Source organism: Apium graveolens, chromosome 3, assembly GCF_009905375.1.
Source record: "Apium graveolens cultivar Ventura chromosome 3, ASM990537v1, whole genome shotgun sequence".
In the NCBI taxonomy this organism is placed as follows: Eukaryota; Viridiplantae; Streptophyta; class Magnoliopsida; order Apiales; family Apiaceae; genus Apium; species Apium graveolens.
The window spans coordinates 17674710-17697392 of NC_133649.1; the positions used below are offsets into that span (position 1 = coordinate 17674710).

Here is a 22683-nt window from a genome sequence, read left to right on the forward strand (position 1 = left end):
CATGCAATATCAACAATTCCAGTCAAATTCTAACAAAATGTATCAAACCAAAGTATTCGAGTCGCTTTTAATTAGATTTCATCAATTCGTCTAAGATTAGTAAAAGCATCAAAGCTCGACTTAATGCAGACATTCAGAACTCTCAGCTTGTGTAATTGGAGGAAATAAGACACCGGGAACATGTTAAACTAGTCGAATAACAGAGCTAAAATAAAAGTTTAAGGGAAATAACTTGATTACACTTTCGAAGTAGGAAAACAATATATCCATCAAACAAAGGTGCATGAAAGAAACATCATACCAGGCATATATGTAAATTAATATATAGATAATATGATATCCAAAAATCACTGCAGGAACACTCTGAGTACTCGACTATTTTATCTGCACACTTAATTTTTGCAACAAACATAATTCACCATTCACCTCCAGGCTACATTTCTCTCTGTTCTTGAATTCGAGCGACTAGTGCTGGCTGCTCTCCTGCTTTTGCCTCCGGTTAGACGAATCTCAGAATGCTCATTGCCTTTCCCGTCCCCTTTCTTCACGCATAATTCACAATATCTAACTCTGCGCATCTGTGTCATTTTCTCTTGACCCCCTCCACATTTCCCTGTACTATTCCTACGTATTATAGATGCATGATGTTTTTTGATTTCTGGTTCTGAGTTAATCGAAAGGCGTGCAGAGCTATAATATAGTGATTCTTTGTCTATCAATACCCTCTTCAACTCATTCATCTCATTTTCTATCTCAATCATTGATCGCAAAGATAGGTGATTGTGATCACTTTCATCTGAAGGCTCCGAGTCATATGCAGGACCAGATTCCAACACAACAAAGTCTTCTCTGTCCCTCATTGTTTTCTCAACAAGTGTCTTGAGAAAATTCATCACTTTTACTGCATACATTAATGCTGTCAAGGGATCCGCCATCTGCAATCAACAAAATGGATATATTTCAATACTTTTGACTCCTTTGGACTATGCCTTATAGATGATTATGCTGAGCGTGTTTTTTGTGCATACATGAACTTAACAAGTTTGTGCTTACCCGCGTCATGTTTGGTGCAAACACTAAAGCTACATTGCGAGCATTCATTTTGTTAAAAAATTCCATTTCAACAACATCAGCCATCAAATTGATTGCCCAATCCAGCAAAGCAGCTTCTGTTGGTGGAAGGAGCCTCACCAGCTGAGAAAATTCCTCTTCTGATTGAGCCTGCATAACTTGTTCAGGTGGTAGAGTGTCCAATAATCCATTTGGAAGTTCCCGAAACCAAGCCTAGAGTAACAAGTGCACAAATTTCCTAGATTAATGTTAGGCTTCAGACTGCCTTGTAAATGGAGTGTTTAGGTTGCAACAGTACTACCTTAATTAGACAGGCTAAACTGTGGACATCTATGTTGTTTGGTACCAGTCCCATGTTTAGTTGTTCCCTTGTAGACTCTTGTTGTCCATTGTCGCCGTTTATTCTGAAGATTCCTTCTGCCTGCACAGCCAAGTGCAACTCAAATTTGAAAGTGTCAATACTTGAACAATTATTTCAGATTGATACAGATGTTACTATGAGGATAGTATAGAAAATAGCCAACACAAAAACACCACCTGCAAGCCTCCCTGCTCATACAAACGCCTTTGCATCATTAAAAGTATCGTGGGCACACTGTTCCCTCTGGAGTCGAATGAAAGCTGCATTGATTCTGTTGAAACTCCAAACACACTTGAGCTACGTAGTGAAAAAGCACATTCTTATGAGCTATACAAGACGCAATACCAACTATCCATCTTAGAACTAATCAAGCACTTGCATCATATCCTGAGACAGAAACTGAAAACTGACTAGAAAAATAAAACAAATAGCAAAAATCCTTCTCAGCAACACACCTGATCTAGTCATTTCCATCATGTGAATTCTTTTGTTTTGAATTCTGTACTTATAATACTATAAATCAAGCTACTTCGAATTCTAGCATATGAATCTCTTCATTATTGGAACAACAATCCAGCTAAACATTATAGATCGAAAGACGTTGAATCATTTTATGTTGGAAAAAAAGCAAAACAAATGCATAATTAATTACACAGACCTTGCACTAGGTGGCTTCCTAGGAACTTCAGGTTCAAACTCAAGGGGTAGGCCGAGAAAGCCATTGAATCGATCAAAGGTGACATGAGTTATATGTCTTACGTTCGTAGGAGCCCCAATTTCCATAGTTACAGCTTCTCTATTACCTCTCTTCATTAATTTGTTTACTATGAGGACTTGCTAAACTCTAAATTAAACACCTGACAGAGACAGTTGATCTCTCTCTAAACCTACCTTTCTCTTCATTTTTCATGTTGTATTATATGCTCCTCCTGCATGTATGATACTACGTACAGCATTAGTTATGTACTGAGACTGCAAATAAGGGACGAAGTCTCTTGCATTTGTAATTGTTGGTATAACCAATCATTACTTAAGATGGATGCATACTGAGCTTGGAGAAGAAGACAGATGAGCTGATGAGGATGGACTGTGGTATTACGTATTGCTTCTCACGTCATTACCTTTAGTTTGAATACTTTTCAACTCCGTATTAACAGAACAAATTAATCTTTGGTACAAAAAAATTTAGATTTATCCTTAAGCAGTACTAATCACTATGGTTCTTATTTCCATGAATTTTGTTCCAAATTCGTGTGCTAAACTTTTGCTGATCTTAATATTTTGGACATTTATGATAAGATTGTGCTTCAATACTTTTGAGATTACAAGAATACGAGATGATTAAATATGTGACTCTAGTACTATGTAAGATTTAAAGTTCGATTCTCAAATTGTTTTCCCCTATGTTAACTAGAAACACTTGAATAGTTGAATTATCGAACTGATGTATGTACCAAGAGCTAAGTGCAGTATTAGAAGTATATACGTTCTCGCTAGTTTAACATTAAATTTGGTGTTTAAGGAACCAAAAGTGAAGGAATGAGGGAAATAGTTTGGTGCACTAGCTAGGTAGATTATCCTTTTGGGTTATCAAGTCATAGCTTATTAGTTCATATTTGTGTAGTCTCATAGAGAATTTGAGAGGTATCAATGTTGGAGATTTTTTCAGTAAAGTCGATTAGAAGGATCCTGGTTGGATGATAAGACAGGACCTGGACAACTATATGCCTACAGCCTATTGCATAGGTTTGGACCACGCCAGTTTTGCAAACTTGAAGGATCGGCATCTTTACAGGGACCATGTCACAGTAATTTTGGAGCTGTTCCACGTTTATATTATTCAACTAAATTTCTACTAGTAAAATAGTAGTAATAGGCTTGTAATTTATGTATTGTAATCCCCAAACAGAGCAGAAGGCTACGCTTGTATTCTAAGAAATGGCTAGAACAATGGTTTAACTAAATTTTGGTAGAATCATAGGTTTTTAGTCCTAGGTCCCGCGTGCTTCAATTTGACACTAATTGATGTATTTTTTATGAACTTTAGGTGATTAGGTTAGAGCCTAAACTTGTTTACTCGAATTACTCCCTTTTTTTTTTTATTTATCGCTTTGACTTTTACACACATTTCAATGTGTTTTGACCGGCTAGTTACAAATATGATTTTAAAAATTTCATTTTTGTAAATTAAAATATAAGTTGTCTACTTTTATTTATAAAAAGAAAATTTTACAAATGATAATTTTAGGTAACCAGTCAAAGCACATTGAAATGTGTGCAAAAGTCAAAACGACAAATAAAAAAAATAGAAAGAGTATTATGTAAGAGGTTTGAAATAAAAATATGGGATTTTCTATGGTATGCCCAAGGGGCACACAATATACACTAACTCTCATGAGTTTGATGTATTTTGATTGGTCCTCTAATCATAAATATTGATGGACCCCCTGTATTTACAACAACTCCACCAATAAAAATGCACCAAACTCATGGGAGTTAGTGCTTATTGTGTGCCTTGGGCACACATTAGAAAAACCGAAAAAATATCTAAGGATGCACTTAAAGTTTTCCTTGGAAAGAGAATTAACCGCAGGTAATGAACTTTCATTAGCATTAATGACTACTGCCTACTAGCGGTTTTAAGAAGAATATAATATGAACTCCATGCAGTATAGAAAACTGGATGAATGTTGTCACTATCATGATCAGCTTCTCCGTAAATTTCTATAATGTATTGACATAACAATTTTGGGGAATAATATCACATAGAACACCCAAGAAAGCCAGGTGAATTATAATGGGAATAATGCAACATAACCAAGAGGTTAGGACAGGTCCATATTCAATTACAATTAAACCTTAGACTAGGACTGATCATAACAGGCTACCCGTAATGTAAGATGATTAAGATTACAATATTAAGCAAGACAAATGTCACAAGTCATTTTATGTAATCCGCCATAAACTCAAAGGTTCTAATCAAAAGTGTCTCTTAAAAGTACTACATACATTGTCATACAAATTCATATATGAAGCTACTGTCCTCTGCTTACTGGCTCAAGTGCTTCAACAGTGACCACACTATTTCCTCTAATAACCTGATTGACATAAAACAAACATTTAGTTAAGGACTGCCAAGAAATAAAAATGTATATGGATGGACAAGCATGAAACCATGAAACTTACCACCATGCCGATATCATTTCTCTCATCACCATTCACCTCCACGGTGTTGTCAATCACCAGATTCATGAACTGATCAAAACCACGAAGAGTACCAACCACCATGCGATTAGCATTCATCTTGACTGCAATTTAAGAATAGAAACCACGGTGTTAATATGTCAAATTTGGAAGTTACACGCAAAATTTACCGTCAATGGCTACATAAAAGCCAAGACGCAACAGTATCCAAAGAGATTAATTACAAAGAATAAATGTGATATTAAAGAACATCGATGACCAAGAATTTGAAGGTACATTTAGAACTTTATTCCCTCTTATTCTCTCTCAGAAGTAGTAGACAATAATCATCTACATCAAGTATATGGTTGTAGCACAAAATTGCCCCGCTTGGGGCATTTGAGAAAACAGGTATAATATGTAGCATTCGAGCTCAACAGAATAATGCAGTGCAGCATAGACTACCTGAGGAAAAAAAGGTTTTTCTTTTGTAATGTAAAAAAGAAAAAAAACGCAAATCATTAAGGAAGTGTCAAGCGCATGTATCTTATAAATTAAAGTTTTCCTTGTCTTAATTATGTTATGCAGTTTTATTATCAAGGTAACTTGTTTTTGCCTTCGAAAGTTTACAATTCATCGTTCTTGGCTAGGGGAGGCTATGTTATTTTTGAATTCTAGTGTTTGCTATCATAAATTGTTGAACTTGTCAACCAGGTCTTAGCTTAAAACTGGCAAAAATCACCAGATCTTAATTTAATAGAAATGCAGCAGAATCTAACAATGTTTTGGCTTGTATCAATTTATCTGACAAATAAATTAATTAAAAACCTATATCCGCAGAGAATACGAGAGGACACAAATATATTATCAAATTTATCCAATAATCAATGATCATAATATTCATTGTCTAAATAAAGAGGGGTACTACAAGAGTTTATATAGATTTCAAAAACTTGGAGGATAAAGTAAAAACCTAAACAAAAGCAAACAAATCATATATTGTTCTACTACTACAATCTTAATATTTCTTATGCTATGCTTACTAAATATAACTTATAGATTTGACCAATCAAAATTACATAACCCTTGAATATTGAATAATTTTTATTTAATGTTCAATATGTACATACTACTAAACTCTCTTTGACATCTTGAAGGAGACAGTATATTATGTTCTTATATGATCTCCACGACATTAAATTCAAAGGTCTAGGTACAAATTACAAAATAGCAAATTATAGCTAGCCTTGTACACAAACTGCTTTATGCTCTGTACTGCTTTATGCTCTTAGCTTCCCCTTCATCAAAAGAATAAATGGAAGGCGAACTGCCAATAAGCATGGGTGTCATAATTGGCTTTCTTATAGCATAATGAATGTGGTGGTTGGAACGACGGTGTTGTCAGTTGGAGCTTGTTGTGGGATGATGGTGCTCAACAATGGAGTATGGAAGAATATAGCCTTGGTGTGAGATTGATTACCATTATTTTAGAAGGGTGTATGACAAATTTTGACATTATATATTCAACACGAATTTAACGAGTGATGTAGGAAAATGGTTGTAAAGGGTAAGAACGAGAGATAAATATAAATCCCCTATCTCAGTAAAGAATTAGTGGATTCACAAATAAATTATGACACGCGGAGCACAAAATCAAGAATTTAATCCTTAATTATATTATGTTAATTGGTAAAAATCAATTAGTTGGTACTAATTGGTATTATAAATATATTTATTATAGTATAATATTAGAATTAGATAATTGTTCTCTCTATGGTAGCAATGAATTTTTAGGTAGTAGTTATCAATTAGGATTAGTTTGTTCTTACGTAGAATCATACTTATTCTCCCAAGTATAAGAATATCTATATATACAATTGTACACATCATTTTTTATCGAAGATAGATATATGAATTGCCATTATTAGGTAATCTAAGAATTTATTTGCGACTCCATCGAATCTCTTCCTGAAGTAAGACAAAGGTTCTAAAGATAAAACAAGGGATAAATTACCTATTTCCACAAAGAATCTGTGAGTCCCAAATAAATCTCGGATTTATCAAATAGATGAAAGTACAAGTATACAAGTTATAATTAAAGGCCTCTCATAAATTTGTGGACTCCTATGCATTCATATGTACACCGCATTTTAAAACTTGACATGTGCATGCATTGCTATGGAAATTAAACACATTCCCGGCACCGAAGAGTACAAATTTCTTTCCATTCTCTCCAATAAATCCCTTCGAAGTAAACACAAACTAAATGCCTATAATAAAAAAACTAGTTTTCTAGCGGGTCTCCTCACTCCCGTTGTCTAATTAATTTTGTATCATCTATTATCAGCCAGGAAAAGCTCTTTATACAACCCAAAAAATATTTATCTCACTCATCGACGCTACACTTGTTAATTAACAAATACAGATTGTGATTGGGATAAACAAATCCTAACTTCTGACCTCTGTACATAGGTTTTCAATTAGTAGAGCTGACATCATTAAACTTCAAATTAGACACTAATTACGAGTTATGTCCTAGAATTAATCAGAAGTTTTCAATTAGTAGAGCTTATTATAAAACTTCGAATTAGGCATTAGTTTCGAGTTTTGTCCTAGAATTAAGCACACTAATTGTTCAAGGCCCTGTCCTTAATTGTTACAGAACAAATAAACTAAAAAAATCAAAACAGAGGAAACAATATTACAATTTGCAAGCAGCTAAAAAAATAAAAATTAAAAAAAAAAGAAAATAATAAAAGGGAATTAAAGAGTTGAATCAGACTTACTTTGAAGCTTCTTGTCCATGTACCTATCATCATACAAAAATTAAAGAGTGTAAATTAATCTCCAGCCTCAATAAACCAATTCACTTATTTTATTTAACAAATAATAAAATAGATACGATGTGAGAAAATAACTTACTTCTTTAGATCTGGGGGCTGGCCTGAACGACTCATCGCGGAGATTGATTGAAAAAGGCGACGGAGAGAGACTGTGAGCTCGCTCAGCAAAACCCTGGTGATAATAAATTAAAAAAATATGTGCACGATATTTATATTCGAAGTATTTGGGTTTTCTTTTAGCCCAATGATATTATTATAGTCCGACCAAATCACCAAACACAATTTTATGGGCCTTTCTTGTTGTTAGGTGAGTTTGCGGTCCGCTTCTCAAAATAATTTTCGGAAAAATTTATTTCTTTGTTCTTTCATAATGAAAAAGAAATTAAATATGTGTTCGAAAATATTTTTAATTTTACGGCCCATAATTGATTCGGAATTAGGTACTTGAAAGTTATATCCTAAAAGTAAAGGTAATATAAGATAATTGCACAAATTATTCTTGACCGCGATTTGACAAAAAATGTGAATGGCAAGAGTCTTACGAGCTGAAACATTTGACTGCCAAGAGCAATGGTACTTAGGGTCAATTCAAAAATATTCTTGACCTCTATTATATTGTTATTCTTTCTGAAGAGTGAAGACTATAGCACACTAGGTGTACGCGGTTCGGATCAGATCGGTTTTGGGGTAAAAGTCGAATCAAACCGCGAAGAGCGGTTTTAGAAAATTGTCATCCGCAGCCGCATTTGCGGTTGCGGTTAACCGCATCAATTGCGGTTGCGAATTTGCGGTTATTGCGGATCGGTTTGCGGTTCAACCACTTATTTTAAAATAATTAAATTCTGTAAAAAAATAAATTCAGATTATTAATAAATTCAAGTTTAAATTACGTGATAAATTTACATTTAAAAATAAAATACAAACTAATGTTACGTGTGGAGCAAAAATATTAAAAACATACAAAAATATGGGGGCGATAGAAAAGAAAAAAGAAAAGAATAAACAAAAATTACACCTTGATTACATTTTCCATTTGTTTGGTTATATATCTTATAATGATTGTAAATCTTATGAACGAAATCCTAACATTAACCTAAGATTAGTTAATAAATGTGTATACTTATTAATTTATATAATATCAACTATATTTTTTAAAATATATTTTATTATAAATATATGTTGCGATTTGCGGTTGCGGTTGCGATTTTGCGATTTTCAAAAATTTAAAACCGTATCCAAACCGCGAATGAGCGGTTTTTAAAATTTAAATTCACAACCAACTCGCGTTTCGCGATTATCCGCAAAATACGGTCGGTTGCGAGCGGTTAGATGCGGTTGAGCGGTTCGTTTGTACACCCATATAGCACACCACAAATGGACGAATGCTCATGTCACATTCGTTAGCTTCTTCCCTCCCTACCCCTAGCATCCAACAAAGCTTTACTACATCAGTACAGCATATCTAGGTAGTATGCTGATTTCAAGCTCCCTGTTCTTGATGATTTTTTAGTATAACATAACAAAATATCTCATCGTACAGTTCATTTGATGTATTTAAAATTTACATCTTCAAAACTAAAGTGGAGAAAAAATGGGCTAACCTGAAATCTCGGTTTAACTAATATGTGGTGTAAAGTTTGCAAAATTAAAGTGTTGGCGCGGATCAAAAGGGCTAATCTAGACTAAAATCTCGGTTAGGTTAAACTAAAATATGTGCAAAATTAAAGTGGTAGCGCGGAATCAAAATGGCTAGCTTAGGCTAAAATCTCGATTAAACTAAAATTTCATGTCGAATTTTTCATGTTAAGCTCCGACGACTTCCACTTTAAAAATCAGTGATTACTCCGGTGAACGGGCGGCTCCGTCCGACGACCTTCTAGGTATAAATGAGGTGTGATTGTTCGTCGGGTTTTTGCAAAACAACACCGGAAGGGGGGTTTGGCTTCCACGGCGCCTCCAGTGTAAGAATGAGAATAGGGTTTTGGAGAAGATGAAGATGTATGTAAGTAATGGAAAGGTTGTTGTGTGTGTATATGGATGTGTGAGAGTGAGTGTGCCAAAGTGTGAATATTTTTCTAAACCCCTAAACCCTTCATCTTTGGGGTTATATATAGCCCAAATGTAGGATTTAGGGGTTGGTACCTTTAGATTAGGGTCGTTGGTTTTTGGGGTACGAGTCCAGACAGGACCACCTTCAGGGTGTTCTAACGGCCTTTTGACACGCGTCGTGTTTGTATGATATGTTGGTTGTTGATAGTTATCACTGTCACATGCCCTTTCTTGGTGGGTTGTGGAGTGTGCATATACCTGCTGGGACCCCTCAGGATGATTCTGGCTATGGCTCTAAGCTAGATCCCGGTAGGGGGTGATCCAGGTCATAGGCTGGACCCCGGTTGGGAGATGATCCAGATCCTTGTTGGACCTGAGTTTGGGCTTCTACGTTTGATTGAACTGGGAGAGGAGGGTCTTGGTTGTCTTACCCTAGATCCGGGTTGAACCCTAACCAGGTTGCTTATAACCTATCAATCGGTGCGAGTTTTTAAACCTCTCCCCAAAAGACTCGCATTAAAATGAATATGCAGTATATTTGCTTAAATGAAAAAATAGGAACATATAAATATTGGATATTCAAGGTAAATTTTAAATAAAAATCACAAAATCTGCGTGTAGTTGTAGGGTTACAGGGTGGAATATATTATCATCTCAGCTTCGGCGCTCATATATGCATTTGCAATTGTTTGACTAATATGATTATAAACTTGGGAGGCCTACCAACTACTTTGTTCATGTCCCCCACAACTCACAACTAGGAGTCCTACACCACTTCTTCGTCATCAGGCATTCTGGATTCCCTCTTCTTTTGACTGATAAATGTTACTATATCATTCTGTTTACACTACCACTACCAGATTACTTGCACTGCAACTATCATCCCTTAACTCCTACTCTGGCAACTTAAAAGTTCATTATCACAGTATATACGACAAAGAGTGCATAATTGACCTTGGTTCACATATTCATTTTTCCGGTAGTCAACTTTCAATTTCAGACATTCGTAGCTTTATATTTCAAAATAATCAGTTGCAGAACTTAAATATAACAGACCTGAGTGTTAAAAACCTCATGCTCTTTGTACAGTATAGCATCTGCTTGTTAACTATATAATCATATTTTGGGGCCTTCAGACTGGTACTCAACACTGCTAAGGGTTATAAGCGCCAAAAAGAATATGTCAATACTGTTATTGTTGTTGTCATCGTTGTTGTTATTGTTGTTTCCGACTAATGCTTAGTTTCCTTAATACGAAACAATTGGCATCCCAGATTTAATATTCATATTATTCTCATCAATCTTAATGTTTTTTTATGTATCCATATCTAATTTCCTCGTGCAACGATCTGAATAATTAGCACAGACGTGGGTGATTGCCTAAACTAACTTCATTTTTTTAATCTTGTTGTCACAAGGTTGGATCTTTGGCCTGCAGCTCTGCACTATGTACTCACATTATGTACAATTGTACTTGCATATGATAGGGAAGTGGCTATGTATTCAATATTATATAACTATATATTATTTTCCTAAACGTTAACACGTCAAAGTAGGTGAATGCGATGCATTGAGATGTGAAGAAGCTCAGCTTATTTTCATATTATTTTAAAATTTTAATCGCGATATGAAATCGTATGTTCTAGATTTCTTTATTTATATTTATATAAAAAAGTCAGAAGTCTCTGCCCTTGAGACATTCTCTACTAATAAGTAGTACGACCTACATGCATCCTTTCCCTCAACGCAAAAGACAACAATAGTCTAGAAGAAATATTGTTTCTCTCCCCAACAAACTGAACAGAATGTTGGGGAAGAAGTTTTATGCAGTCAAGAAACTAGCCAAGAAGGTTCAGTCAATGAAGAAGGTCGATAAAGAACCGTCACAACATCACTCTTTGCTTAAAGATAGTGGTGATCAGGAAGATGAATCCTCAACCCCTACCGGCTTTTTGGCTGTGTATGTGGGAGAGGAGAGGAAAAGGTTCGTTGTTCCCACGGGGTATCTGTCTCATCCTTTATTCAGGATGCTGCTAGAGAAGGCATACAACGAGTTTGGTTTCAAGCAAATGAACGGATTGGTGGTTCCTTGTAGTGTAGCTGCATTTCAAGGAGTGATAAATGCTCTTGAATGTTGCAATGGGAATTTTGATTTTGGAAACCTGGTTGAGGAGTTCCTTTCATAGGTAGGTAGGTAGTTGTAATCCCCACCATGTTTTCGTGTTTAGTAAAATGATGATATGTTTGTACATGTACTTAGAATGATGCATTTCTGGAATTAGATAATGTGTACTTCATTGTTTGATCTCTATTATCCATGTACAGACGGCATAAAATTGATATATTGTTAAGCTCATTGTCCTCTTCTCAGATCCAAGTAAAACAAGTATATATGGTAGTTTAAAACACAACACATGTTTAACCTCTTCTGCCTTGTAAAGTTCTCCTAACTTAATTTCAAATATATCACAGTTACATGACAGGCTACTCAACCAGCAAACCAAGAATAAAGTAGATATATTAATGCCAAGTGACAATACTAAATTCTGGGCACAACTATAAATTATGTCATTTGCTCTATATTCCTCAAGCTTCGGTTAAGAACTACCTCTTGTAGTCTTGCCAATCATTGCCTTGACCCAACTCGGTAACAGTTCGAGTTTTTTAAGAATGAGAGACATGAGTATGACATGGTGTGCTGTGCTAATGTATCTGCTCTTCTCGATCGTGGTAGGCACACATAAATGATACCTAATACTGATATGCAGGAGCCCTTTCTTTACTTCCTCACGGTAGTTGCAGCACACGCAGTTCTCCATTGGCTCAAGTCAACAAAATTTCGTCTACCGGCCTTGCGAAAATTTTAAGAAATTTGGCATTGTTGCTGAAGGAATCAATTAAACATTCATACCAATCATAGGCAATTAGGCATAGTTTAGCTACTGAGCGCCTGAAGACAATTTTTTTTGTTAGTTGCACAGTAAGGTGGGAATGTAGTAGATTAGTAGTAATTTAAACTGGGGGCCTGATATTCTCCATATTGGAATATAGCAAATTCATTTAACAGATTTATACAGGGGGAATCTATTAAGAAAATTATATTAGTCCTTATTGTTACCATCACCAACACACAGTGAAAACAAATTTGGGAGCCAAATAATTTGCTTAAAAAACGACAGATTGACAGTACATGAAACTTCGCAATGATATATAGTATTATGATCCATGGCTAGGCCTAGGGGTCAATTTTATATGTACACTATTTGTAACCAGTATTGGCTTGACCTACCTAGCCCTGCCCAATAATTTACTTCAAGCAAAAACATTTCTGGAAACAAAAAGAAATTTAAGCCATTAATGATTAAGGTCTTGCCGACGATACTAATTTTTAGACATGGGGCATTGGACATGACCCCCTGTAGATAAAAGTTATAGCCACACACACATATTTGACAGAACAAAGCTAAGCTTCCTCCTCCTTGCAACCATCCAAAAGAATTCTCTTCATATCACTAATCAAATCTTCCATTTGCTTCCTCGAATGTAACGGGGACGGATAAACACAAGCACAGTCCAGTTCCCCATCCCTTATTGTATCAAATAGAGCTATAGAAGGGCCTACGCCATGAATTGAGGCACAACCTACATAGTCTTCCAGTCCAATGTCTCCGCGTAGATGGTTAGTGTGTTCAATGACAGGGTCCTCAAACACTGAGATAAGTGAAGTTCTTAGTGCTGCTGATGGTGTCAGACCAGGGTTGTCAATGGCCTTGCACATGAGAAAGTTGAGATCAGCCACGTCTGAGAAATGTTTGTTGTTTTTCTTAGCATTATCAAAAGCCGTATAAGTTCTTATAGCAAGCTCCCACAGATTTTCACCTCCCTGTATGTCATGTGAATTTATGATGGCAGAATGGTAGAAACCTGCATAAGTAATCATATAAAGTTATCATATTAGTCATTTTGCTCAGTGAACTCTCTCCTTCAACATGAACACAAAAATACCAACGACTCAATGCCAAGTACAGACTCACCCACATGACCAGAAGTAAGTATTGGGTCAAGAAGAGAACGACAATCAGTGAGTGTTGCAACCGAGTACTTCTCCCATTGTCCTTCGGGAAGGTTTTTAGATGTACGAGCTGCAATTAATCCAGCGGCCTCCAAAAGCCCACATAGTTTGATCCCTCTTGATTCGCAGCCCTGAAATTCACAAGTTTCTCACAGGTTATGCAACTCTTATATATTGCATATACAAGAACATTGGTTGATTTTTCCCAGCAGATAATACTTCTCTTTTGTACATGTATATATTTTTAAAAAAATTGACCAGGAGTCTAGAGGTAAAGCAAATGAAAAATCACAAAACAAAAACTTTTCCATCCCCTTGTATATTTAGATATAGCAGACCTCAGCAGAACTTGCCAAATGTGATCAGCAACAGATATTAAGTATAGACGGCATGTGTAATGAAAATTGAATAATATTTATAAAGGTTTAAGACTAGGCAGATTTAGGATTTTTTGCAACTCTTAGCTTGGGACTATAGAAAGACTAGCAGTTAACAGTCTTCAGACTAGCGGAGAAATTGAATTACATAATTACATGTAAATGCATCATCTTATATTTATGTACTTGTGTGACTGTCATCTGAGTCAGAAAATGGAAACATATCACGTTGCTGACATGGGAAGGGTGCAATGTGCGACCAGAAATTTCAGAGGGTGAAGGGGGATGATTTCTGTTTTGCAAATATCTTGATATCCAGAAGAATAATTTAGGACATTATAACTTTCTAAATATATTTTAACACTTAATTATTATAAAGTTAAGATAAAGGCAATTAATTTTCAAAGCTAGAGGAAGGACAATGAGAACTTCTAGAGAGAGAAGCGAGGAAGAAGCATATCAAAACGATAAGGAACTAGTGAAGTTATAATTTCAAGCCCGCAACATCTTATGAAAGATTCTGCTATAAATTATCTACTCAAATTTCTGACAAATTTAAAATTTAGTACTAACAATGTTATCAGTTCGGGAGAGAGACATTTTGTTGAAAATTTACAACATCTGATTCTGCCTACAATATCGAGTGGAGGTGGATGCTTACTCTGTCCCCTTCTACATCCATCATTGGGTGGCAGTGAGCATGTTTTAAGAAAATTGAGATTGCTTTAACACATCATGTTTAATATAATTGACCTTCCTAAAGTTCTATAAACTAAATCTGGATATCATTTCAATAATGTCTGACCCTATTTGCTAATTTAGGCACACACTGACATGTGCTAGAATTTCTTACGTGTAGTATTGCATCTCAAGTTCTCAACCAATTGAGTACTCAAATAACCCACTTGGTCACTCAACAGGCATATCTGAACAATTGTGAACAATTTGTTGTAAATATGGTGGATCAATAATGCCCGATACCTCTTTAGTTTTAATTTTGTGACTCATTAGTTTCGGCTGTCCTGCATTGACTGATTCTTACCTCATGTGAGATGCTAAAGAAGCAAAAAGAAGAAGATGTGGTCTCAGTATCGATGTAAAGATGTTCACTAACAATAGGAATCCCATATATATGTTTTAGTCTTAAAGATACAAGTGCGCGTACTTGCAAAGTCCCAAGTACTACTAAATCATGGTTTGTTTGAATTTTTTGTTTAGTTTTGTCACGATAAGTTATCCAATATACTTGTTTAATTAAGTATCGGTACTTGTTGATCGTGTACTCATGTGCAACCAAAACATAGACAAGTCCCCTGTTACCAATTCTCAAAGTATCTAACTCTTCCACTGACATCCGTGTAAGGACAGACACTAAGCAACATATGTTTACAGACTACTTAAGCTTTCACTAGACTGAAAAGACACAATCCCTCTAAAATCTTGAAATTCACTTCTTTTTGCTGGTGAATTCTTTATGCTCTCAATAGACCAAATTGAAAAGACACAATCCAAATTGAAAAGACACAATCCCTTTAAAATCTTAAGAAACCTAATTAAACTCAGGTCCTAGTCGATTATACTGCATCAAATACCTTTGATTTGTAACAAAGATAACAATCAACAACTACATAAACAATATGTGAAGTCTATTCCTCTAAAATCTAAAATCTACCTTAAACATATCAATGTAGCTGGATAGGTCTAATATTAGGAAAACACAAAATAAACTCAAGTAAAATTAAACGCCATAAAAAAGCACTTACAGAAAGAATCCGACTAGTATCATCCGAATTCATCTTCAATCTCACAAACTGCGATGATCTCGACACCTCGGTATTCTCAAAATCCAAATTAGCCAGCCTCAAAGAATTCAAAGAGTAACCAAGCATATTAACACCCCGTGCCCAAAATGGCTTATGCGTTTTCCCATCAGGAACACAATCTTCAATCCCCAAACTAATCTCCCACTCCTCCTTAAACCCCCCACAATCCTCACCTCTCTTCATCATCCCCAACAAGTCCCTCAAACACGACAACGCCCCGGTCCTGTCACACGCAGCAGTATGAATCCTAAGCACCACAGCCCACTCAGCCTCACTCAGGCCATACACATTAGCGATCAACACATCAGCATTTTCAACAAGCGTCCCATCAGGATTGATCCAGGCATTGTCATTCATTTCATGTTCTACAACAACCTGGAAAGCAGTTACAAGTGGATCGTTAGTGATGAGGTGTGAAGTGGAGGAGTGATGAGTGACGTGGACTTGGATGTGTGGGCCAGGGGGAGTGGTGAGTGAGAAAGTGTTGGTGGAGGAGTTGAAGGTGAGCTTGGAGCGGAGATTAGGGTGGGAGAGTTGAAGAGAGTGGAGGGCATTTTGGAGAAATGGAATGTTTGGTGGAGTTGTTAAGTGGAGAGCTAAGACAGTAATGCCTGTGCCGCCTGGAACTGCTTTGCACCAGCTGTACTCTGTGCCGCCGACCGGGCGGGACTTGTGTTGTTGTTCGGACATGTTTTGCTTTGTTGGAAAGACTTTGGGATTATTGGATTGCTGATTTGATATCTCAACTTAAGTTATCACAATTCACAAGTTACAAGTAGTATTGACTTGTGATAATAAGCAACAATGACAGCTTTAAATTGTATTCGTTTGATATTTTTCATGTATAAAATATTATTTAATTACTGCTTAAAATATTAGTACACTTTTGTATTTGCGTGACAGTCAGATCACAACACAATATATTTCAACATTTCAAATTGTGTAATTTTTAGATAATGTATTATATTGGGTTTTTTGTGAAGTACTCTAAAGGAACATGATTAGATGGATCATATATATAGCCAATATCATAACAATAAAGAGTGATAAATAAATTAAGCATTAGCAATAAAAAATAAAAAAATTCTCTTTCGAAATATACATGTGGCGGAATTTTGGAAAGAAGATCATTTTCATTTGTGGTGTTCCCTAGTTTAGAGAAGGTGAGATATTCTTTTTAGTTTAAAGTGTGCTCGAGAGTTTTTTAAAATTTATTTTTCGAACTCATTCCTGTTGAACGGCAAGTCAGCCATCATTCTCATTATTAGTATGATATCAACTGAGTATACATGAATTTGTATATGATCACATATTAAAAGTCTAATACTAATTAAGTTAATTAACTAGTTATTAAGTAACAATACCCCTATAAGATCGTGTGAAGTAATTCGCAACACCCCATCACCGAAAATGAATTATTTTACTTTCGACCCCCCACAGGGAATGAGGAATATATCTTTTTATAAAATTAAATTGTGAACAATATCTTATAATGAAAATTAACACAATAAGCATAATATATATTTGAATATATTACTAATTTTAAACCTTGATTGTGATTAATATTTGTTAGGTAATGAATTATACAGGGGGTGAATGTATTTTTATGTTAGTCTGCTTCTCTTGAATGAAGTGTTTATGGTTATGAACAAATTAGTATTTTCTAATATTCTATTATATAAGATTAGTATTAGTTAGTGATCCCGTCTTAGTGATCTTGTAGAGAAATGTGCTAGTGTTGAATTTAAAAATGCAACAATGAATAACACAGATCTTTCAAAACTCACTTAATTTTATATTAAAATTAAAAATATTTTGCTACAAAATTTCTAGGCTCTTTGTTAATAAAAAGTTTAGCTTCTTCCTTGAGAGAATACAAAAATTTCCTTATCTAATTTGTTACAACTAACAAAGAACCGATGTTAACTTTATATGATAGTTAACCACTGGTTTACACAGTGTATAATAAGATATACTATTCATTTTAGTAAACTGTCACTAATCATTCCATTTTAGGAAAAATATATCTTTTATTTCTGACTTAGCATATCTTTGCATACGGTGTTAACCTTGATCTTCCTTTGTCAGTTAATCTTCATCATTGATCTTGCACACTCTTCAAGCTGCTTTTTGTAGACTTATCAATCCAACTGGTTGGATTGTTTGTTGATTGTTAATCTTGGATATTGAACTGGTCTGCAATTTGTACTTTGAGATTTTACCTCGAGATCTCCAGTTTGCTATATAGAGAACTTGACATCTCGAGAAGTATATTGGCTTATCGAGATCTCTCATTACTCTATAGTTGATTTGACTTATAGATGTCTCTGAGTTCTCTATAAGAGAATTTAGCTTGTCGAGATCTCTCCACTTCATGTCATCACTTTGCCTTATAGACATCTCTGAGTTCTCTAGTGACTAATTGACTTGTCGATAACTCAAAATTCTCTAGTGATATTTGACTTGTCGATATCTAAGAGTTCTCTAGTGATAGTTGACTTATCAATATCTCAGATTTCTCTAATGATATTTGACTTGTCGATAACTCAGAGTTCTCTAGTGATATTTGACTTGTCGATAACTCTGAGTTCTCAAGTGAAGAAATGACTTGTCGATATCTCCAATCTTTATGTTTTCAATTTGACTTGTCGATATCTCTGAGTTCTCTAGTAGCTTTCCTGAATTCTCTATAAGTCATTCCGGAGTTCTCGAATGACTTCTCTATAACACTAAATCTGTGACTTGTAGAGATCTTGACTTATAACATTTTTCTCAAAACAGATTTATTCAATTCCAAACTTCTTCATAATTCTTCTGAGGCATGATCTTCTTAATCTTCTTCCAGATAGAAGTCTTAGGCTAGATACCGTTTAAAGAAAAAGACTTCAGTATGCTTTTTGACATTTTTATAGACTTTATTTGTTATAATACAAAATGCAAACTAAGATTACAATACAACTTACTTAGGGTTGAATTTGATTTAGTCTTGTTAAAGTATAGGCATGTCTTGCACAACAATCTCCCCCAATTTGTGAGAAGATTGCTTAACTCAAATTCATGCATGTTAACAAGACTAACCCCAAGTTATAATGGAAAATAAAATTAATACATGAAAATTGACACAATTACAACTTTTATACATTAGGAGATTTATAGAGTTTAAATACTTACAAACATCAGGTAAATACTGTTTTTGCTTCCGCTTCTTTTCTAATGAGATCCTTTAAGTAATGAAGAATTTCAAGTTCTTCTATAATAGGTGTCCCACTTAAAACTTCTACAAGTTTGAGTCTGTCTGCCTTTGGATAACCACTGTCTAGTAAATCAATCATAAATCTTGAGAATTTGACATCTTTAATGTTTAAAACTTTCCATCCTTAGAGATTCTGCTCATTCCTTTTGCCTTGAGTTCTTCTGATCTTTTAATGAACATCTCAATCTCCTCATCATACTTCCTTTTTATTTCTTCATATTCTATCTCATTTCTTTTTCTTCTTTCCTCCCTTATAATCAACCACTCAGCCAAAACTGATCTTCATGCTCTTGTAGTAGTATCTTTATCTTTTAGCAGACTTATCACTCTCTTGATTTATGTGGGAGAGAGAGAATCCATTAAAGCACTGCCAAGGAATGTGAAGGACTCATCTTCATATTAAATTCTAACTTCCCTTAAAGATACAACCCAGACTCTAACCATTTTCTCAGCTAGTTGTTGGAAATAATCTTTATCTGAGATGCGCCAATTTAAAGATAGAAAGTCACTTTGCTTGAAACAGTTCCATATGGCCCTTTCAGTAACTTGTACTTTTTCAGCCTTCTTAGGTTTCCTCCCAACAGTTTTGTAGTGAATTTTGAGTGAAGGCTTGTCTAAAGGTAAGTTTGTGATTTTCTTGAGAGATGTTTGGTTTGAGGTGATTGGTGTTTTTAGGAAGGTGTTTGCAGTTTGTTTGTATAGAAATTATAAACTTTGGCTTAGAGGTTAGAGGTGGTTTGATGATTGAAGTTGTTGGATTTGAAGGTTGAGCTAGATTTGTTTGGATTTTTAGGGTTTGTTGTTGTGGTTCTGATCCTGAGTCATCATGCTTTTTCTTGCTCCTTCTTTCTTCACCTCTTTTCTTGTCACCATCCTTCTTCTCATCATACTTCTTCTTTTCATACTGGCTTCCAGCTGCCCTAGAGGATTGACTTGGATTTGAGCCAGAAGGTTTTTGATCATCTTTCTTCTGCTCATCATCATCCAAATTATCCTTGTTGATTTGAGTTTTGGGCACGTTGGCTTCAGCATTCCTTAGATATCTTCACAACAGTTTAATCAACTCTTCATCTTCAACAGTCTTATTTTTCTTTACTTTCAACTCAGTCTTCAGAGTCATGATAAGCTTTTTGTTGGCCATGACACATTGTTTAGGGATTTGGAAGTGTTTAAAGTATTTGGTGGTAGGACAGATGTATGCCACTCTCTTGCTTGGTTGTAGGTATGCTTAGGAAAAGCAGCCACTTGAGTATTTTTCAGTTCAGTTAGCAATTGAGTGTCTTAATGGATCACCACTCTGACTTTGCTTATTAGAATATCCAACTCAAATGCCCTCCTAGTTATAAGATAATTGAGGGACACCTGCATACACATGTCTACCCCTGAGTCATTTATGTTGACCACTATCCTCTTCTCCTGAAAATTGAACTCAGTCACCAAGATCACCCTTACGGAATTTATTGTCCTGTCCAAGGCCTTTTTGTAGGTGAAGAAGTTATTGTTGAGAGAAGCCCTTAGAGCCTTGAGCAATTCATCAAATTTTCTACTCAGACTTGGTCCTTCAGCGGCCCTAATGAACCTCTCCATACCAATATCTACTACTTGAATTAAGCTCTTTTCAGCAGTGTTATTTCTAGTGAACTAACAATGAGATTTACAGAAGGGGGGTTGAATGTAAATCTCAAAACTTTTTCAAGTTTTGAGCAGTTTCAAAGGCTGTGTGTTTAAGATAAACAAGTGTGTGAATTGCTTTAAGCTAATACAGACAGATATATATTCAAGCACAAAAGTACAGAACACAACAGACCTTAAAAACTTTTCTGGTGGATTTGTTGTTCCACCAGAGATGGTATTTCAGAAAATCTGTGATTCAAGAAGTTGATCACAGCTGCATCCTAGTACAAACTAGATAATTTTTCTCAAGATTTTTCTAAACAGCTCTGGAAAAATTCTTATCTAATTACTAGCTGCTACTTGGTTTATATAACACCAAGTTTACAAGTGAAGACAAAGATAAAAAGTACAATAATAAAATAAGTTCTCCACTTGTTTCTTCTCCATTTTACTCCAGTGCATTGTTGACTATTGCCTCTTTATACTATAGTAGAACGGCTGTTTTTTCTGATGTTCCTGAAATAGGCTACCACATCTCAGTTGTCTCTGTCAACCCATGTGCCTCTGTTTGTAGGTACAACTACCACTTGTCAACTGCTATTTAACAGAACATACGTTGAAGCCTTCATCCGTTGATGGCTTTATCCGTTGATGTGTTAGCAGTTGAAGCTCTATCCGTTGATGCACTCATCCGTTGAAGGATGTTATCCGTTGAAGCTTTAGAGACATCCGTTGAAGCTTTGTTTCTCATCCGTTGAAGGTCTTTAAGTTATCCGTTGACACCATTTCATTTATACAAAATTACAAGGCATGAAATATTTACAATTGGTCTTCCTATCTGCATATCCTTTAGTAGTCAACATGACTTATAATTTCCCTCAATATTTAAGAATTATATCTCAAATTCAGAGACTGAAATGTGCTACAACACTAGACTTATTTCTAAGTAAAGCTACACCATCAACGGATAGCCAAAGTGGTCTTACCCGTTGAGGCTACAAACACTAGATTTCTACTTAAGTGTTTTGTTAAACATATCATCAAACTAATGCACATATATTCCTAACAATCTCCCCCTATTTATGTCTATAAGAATTGTAGACATAAATTCAAGGTTAACTTGATGATAACAAAACACTTAACAAATATATGAACTGAAACTAAGTAGAAATTTAAAAGTGCTGCAAAAGTGTATGTACTAGAAGGTAATTGAAGATTTACAGTGTTTCCAAGGGTGCTCCTGTAGCCTGAGCAAGTCATCTTTTTCTTCTTTGATCCATGGTTTTCTTTCCTAGCCCTTTGTCATTTTCCTCAATTTGGAGTTGGAGTTGTCTGAAGAATTCAGCTTCATCTTCATCACTGATATCCAACTTAGATTGCATTTCTTTGAGAGTTTCATTGCTGGCAATCTTGAGTTGGTCTTCAAGTCTGAAAAATCTTCTGACTCCTTTATCATCTCTGAATTCCATCAACCAATGAGGTGATTTGTGAATTGTAGTTCCCCTTTCTTGAATGAGTAAAGTTCTGGGCAAAGCATTGGGCTCCCTCCAGGTTTTCCTTATGTTGGCAATCTTGTTGAGAATTTCAGTCTTGGCAGTCCTGGTAAAGCCAGAATCCTTTTGTATGGCTGAAAAGACTCTGATCAAGGTAGAGTAGCCTTCATTCAGAATCCTGTGGAGAGGCCATGTTCTTTCCCCAGCTCCTTTGTATCTGAACACCAATCTCTCTGGTAGCTGTCTGTAAGCAGCAATTCCCCTTACATCCTCCAGCTCATCCATATAGAGTTCAATGTCTGAAATTTCTTTTATGTCACAGATGTGAACATAATCATCTTTAGAAATGGGTGGCTTAGGGTTAGGTTTGTGTTTTTGAGTGAATTTCTTAGAGTTTAGGGGAGGTGTAGATTTGGATTTTCTTTTCTGTTTCTTTGGTAGTGGAAGAGTGGTTAAAAAGGTAGGCAAATTGATGGTGTCCCAATCAATAGGTTCCTCTTTTGGGATGATTGGTTCACCATGGATGTTTATAGTGGGATCAGCA

The 22683-nt window shown here is 35.4% G+C and overlaps 4 protein-coding genes across 5 annotated transcripts; 1 reads left to right on the forward strand and 3 right to left on the reverse strand.

Annotated features, from left to right (window-relative positions):
• Positions 1-181: 181 nt before the first annotated feature.
• Positions 182-2575, reverse strand: LOC141711860 (rho GTPase-activating protein 5-like). Of its 2 annotated transcripts, none has more exons than XM_074514555.1 (5): positions 2091-2575; positions 1609-1729; positions 1373-1492; positions 1054-1284; positions 182-935 (listed from the first exon to the last, which is right to left on the reverse strand). In XM_074514555.1, exons 1-5 carry the CDS (start codon positions 2243-2245, stop codon positions 423-425), a joined length of 1140 nt encoding a protein of 379 aa, XP_074370656.1. In that variant the 5' UTR covers positions 2246-2575; the 3' UTR covers positions 182-422. The 2 variants fall into 2 exon arrangements, with proteins under 2 accessions (XP_074370656.1, XP_074370657.1); XM_074514556.1 differs by having other exon boundaries at positions 1609-1819; positions 2091-2229.
• A 1748-nt stretch (positions 2576-4323) lies between these two features.
• On the reverse strand, positions 4324-7671 carry LOC141711862 (putative small nuclear ribonucleoprotein G). Its single transcript, XM_074514557.1, has 4 exons — positions 7538-7671; positions 7402-7424; positions 4619-4740; positions 4324-4530 (listed from the first exon to the last, which is right to left on the reverse strand). Exons 1-4 carry the CDS (start codon positions 7570-7572, stop codon positions 4468-4470), a joined length of 243 nt encoding a protein of 80 aa, XP_074370658.1. The 5' UTR covers positions 7573-7671; the 3' UTR covers positions 4324-4467.
• A 3641-nt stretch (positions 7672-11312) lies between these two features.
• LOC141713942 (auxin-induced protein 15A) lies at positions 11313-11693 on the forward strand. The gene has a single exon (XM_074517501.1). The coding sequence runs from the start codon at positions 11313-11315 to the stop codon at positions 11691-11693; it is 381 nt and encodes a 126-aa protein (XP_074373602.1).
• Positions 11694-12832: 1139 nt separating this feature from the next.
• LOC141711863 (uncharacterized) lies at positions 12833-16546 on the reverse strand. Its single transcript, XM_074514558.1, has 3 exons — positions 15720-16546; positions 13542-13710; positions 12833-13431 (listed from the first exon to the last, which is right to left on the reverse strand). Exons 1-3 carry the CDS (start codon positions 16467-16469, stop codon positions 12971-12973), a joined length of 1380 nt encoding a protein of 459 aa, XP_074370659.1. The 5' UTR covers positions 16470-16546; the 3' UTR covers positions 12833-12970.
• Positions 16547-22683: the final 6137 nt, after the last annotated feature.

What these genes read in the sequence shown, in the direction of transcription:
- LOC141713942 (XM_074517501.1), top strand. Translation starts at nt 11,313, where the DNA reads ATGTTGGGGAAGAAGTTTTATGCAGTCAAGAAACTAGCCAAGAAGGTT.
- LOC141711860 (XM_074514555.1), bottom strand. Translation starts at nt 2,245, where the DNA reads ATGAAGAGAGGTAATAGAGAAGCTGTAACTATGGAAATTGGGGCTCCT. An exon ending in AGGAAGCCACCTAGTGCAAG is followed by an intron (nt 1,730 to 2,090) that starts GTCTGTGTAATT and finishes TTCACTACGTAG; the next exon opens with CTCAAGTGTGTTTGGAGTTT. An exon ending in TTGCACCAAACATGACGCGG is followed by an intron (nt 936 to 1,053) that starts GTAAGCACAAAC and finishes TGTTGATTGCAG; the next exon opens with ATGGCGGATCCCTTGACAGC.
- LOC141711863 (XM_074514558.1), bottom strand. Translation starts at nt 16,469, where the DNA reads ATGTCCGAACAACAACACAAGTCCCGCCCGGTCGGCGGCACAGAGTAC. An exon ending in ATACTAGTCGGATTCTTTCT is followed by an intron (nt 13,711 to 15,719) that starts GTAAGTGCTTTT and finishes TGTGAATTTCAG; the next exon opens with GGCTGCGAATCAAGAGGGAT. An exon ending in ACTTACTTCTGGTCATGTGG is followed by an intron (nt 13,432 to 13,541) that starts GTGAGTCTGTAC and finishes TTACTTATGCAG; the next exon opens with GTTTCTACCATTCTGCCATC.
- LOC141711862 (XM_074514557.1), bottom strand. Translation starts at nt 7,572, where the DNA reads ATGAGTCGTTCAGGCCAGCCCCCAGATCTAAAGAA. An exon ending in CAGCCCCCAGATCTAAAGAA is followed by an intron (nt 7,425 to 7,537) that starts GTAAGTTATTTT and finishes GTATGATGATAG; the next exon opens with GTACATGGACAAGAAGCTTC. An exon ending in GAAATGATATCGGCATGGTG is followed by an intron (nt 4,531 to 4,618) that starts GTAAGTTTCATG and finishes TATGTCAATCAG; the next exon opens with GTTATTAGAGGAAATAGTGT.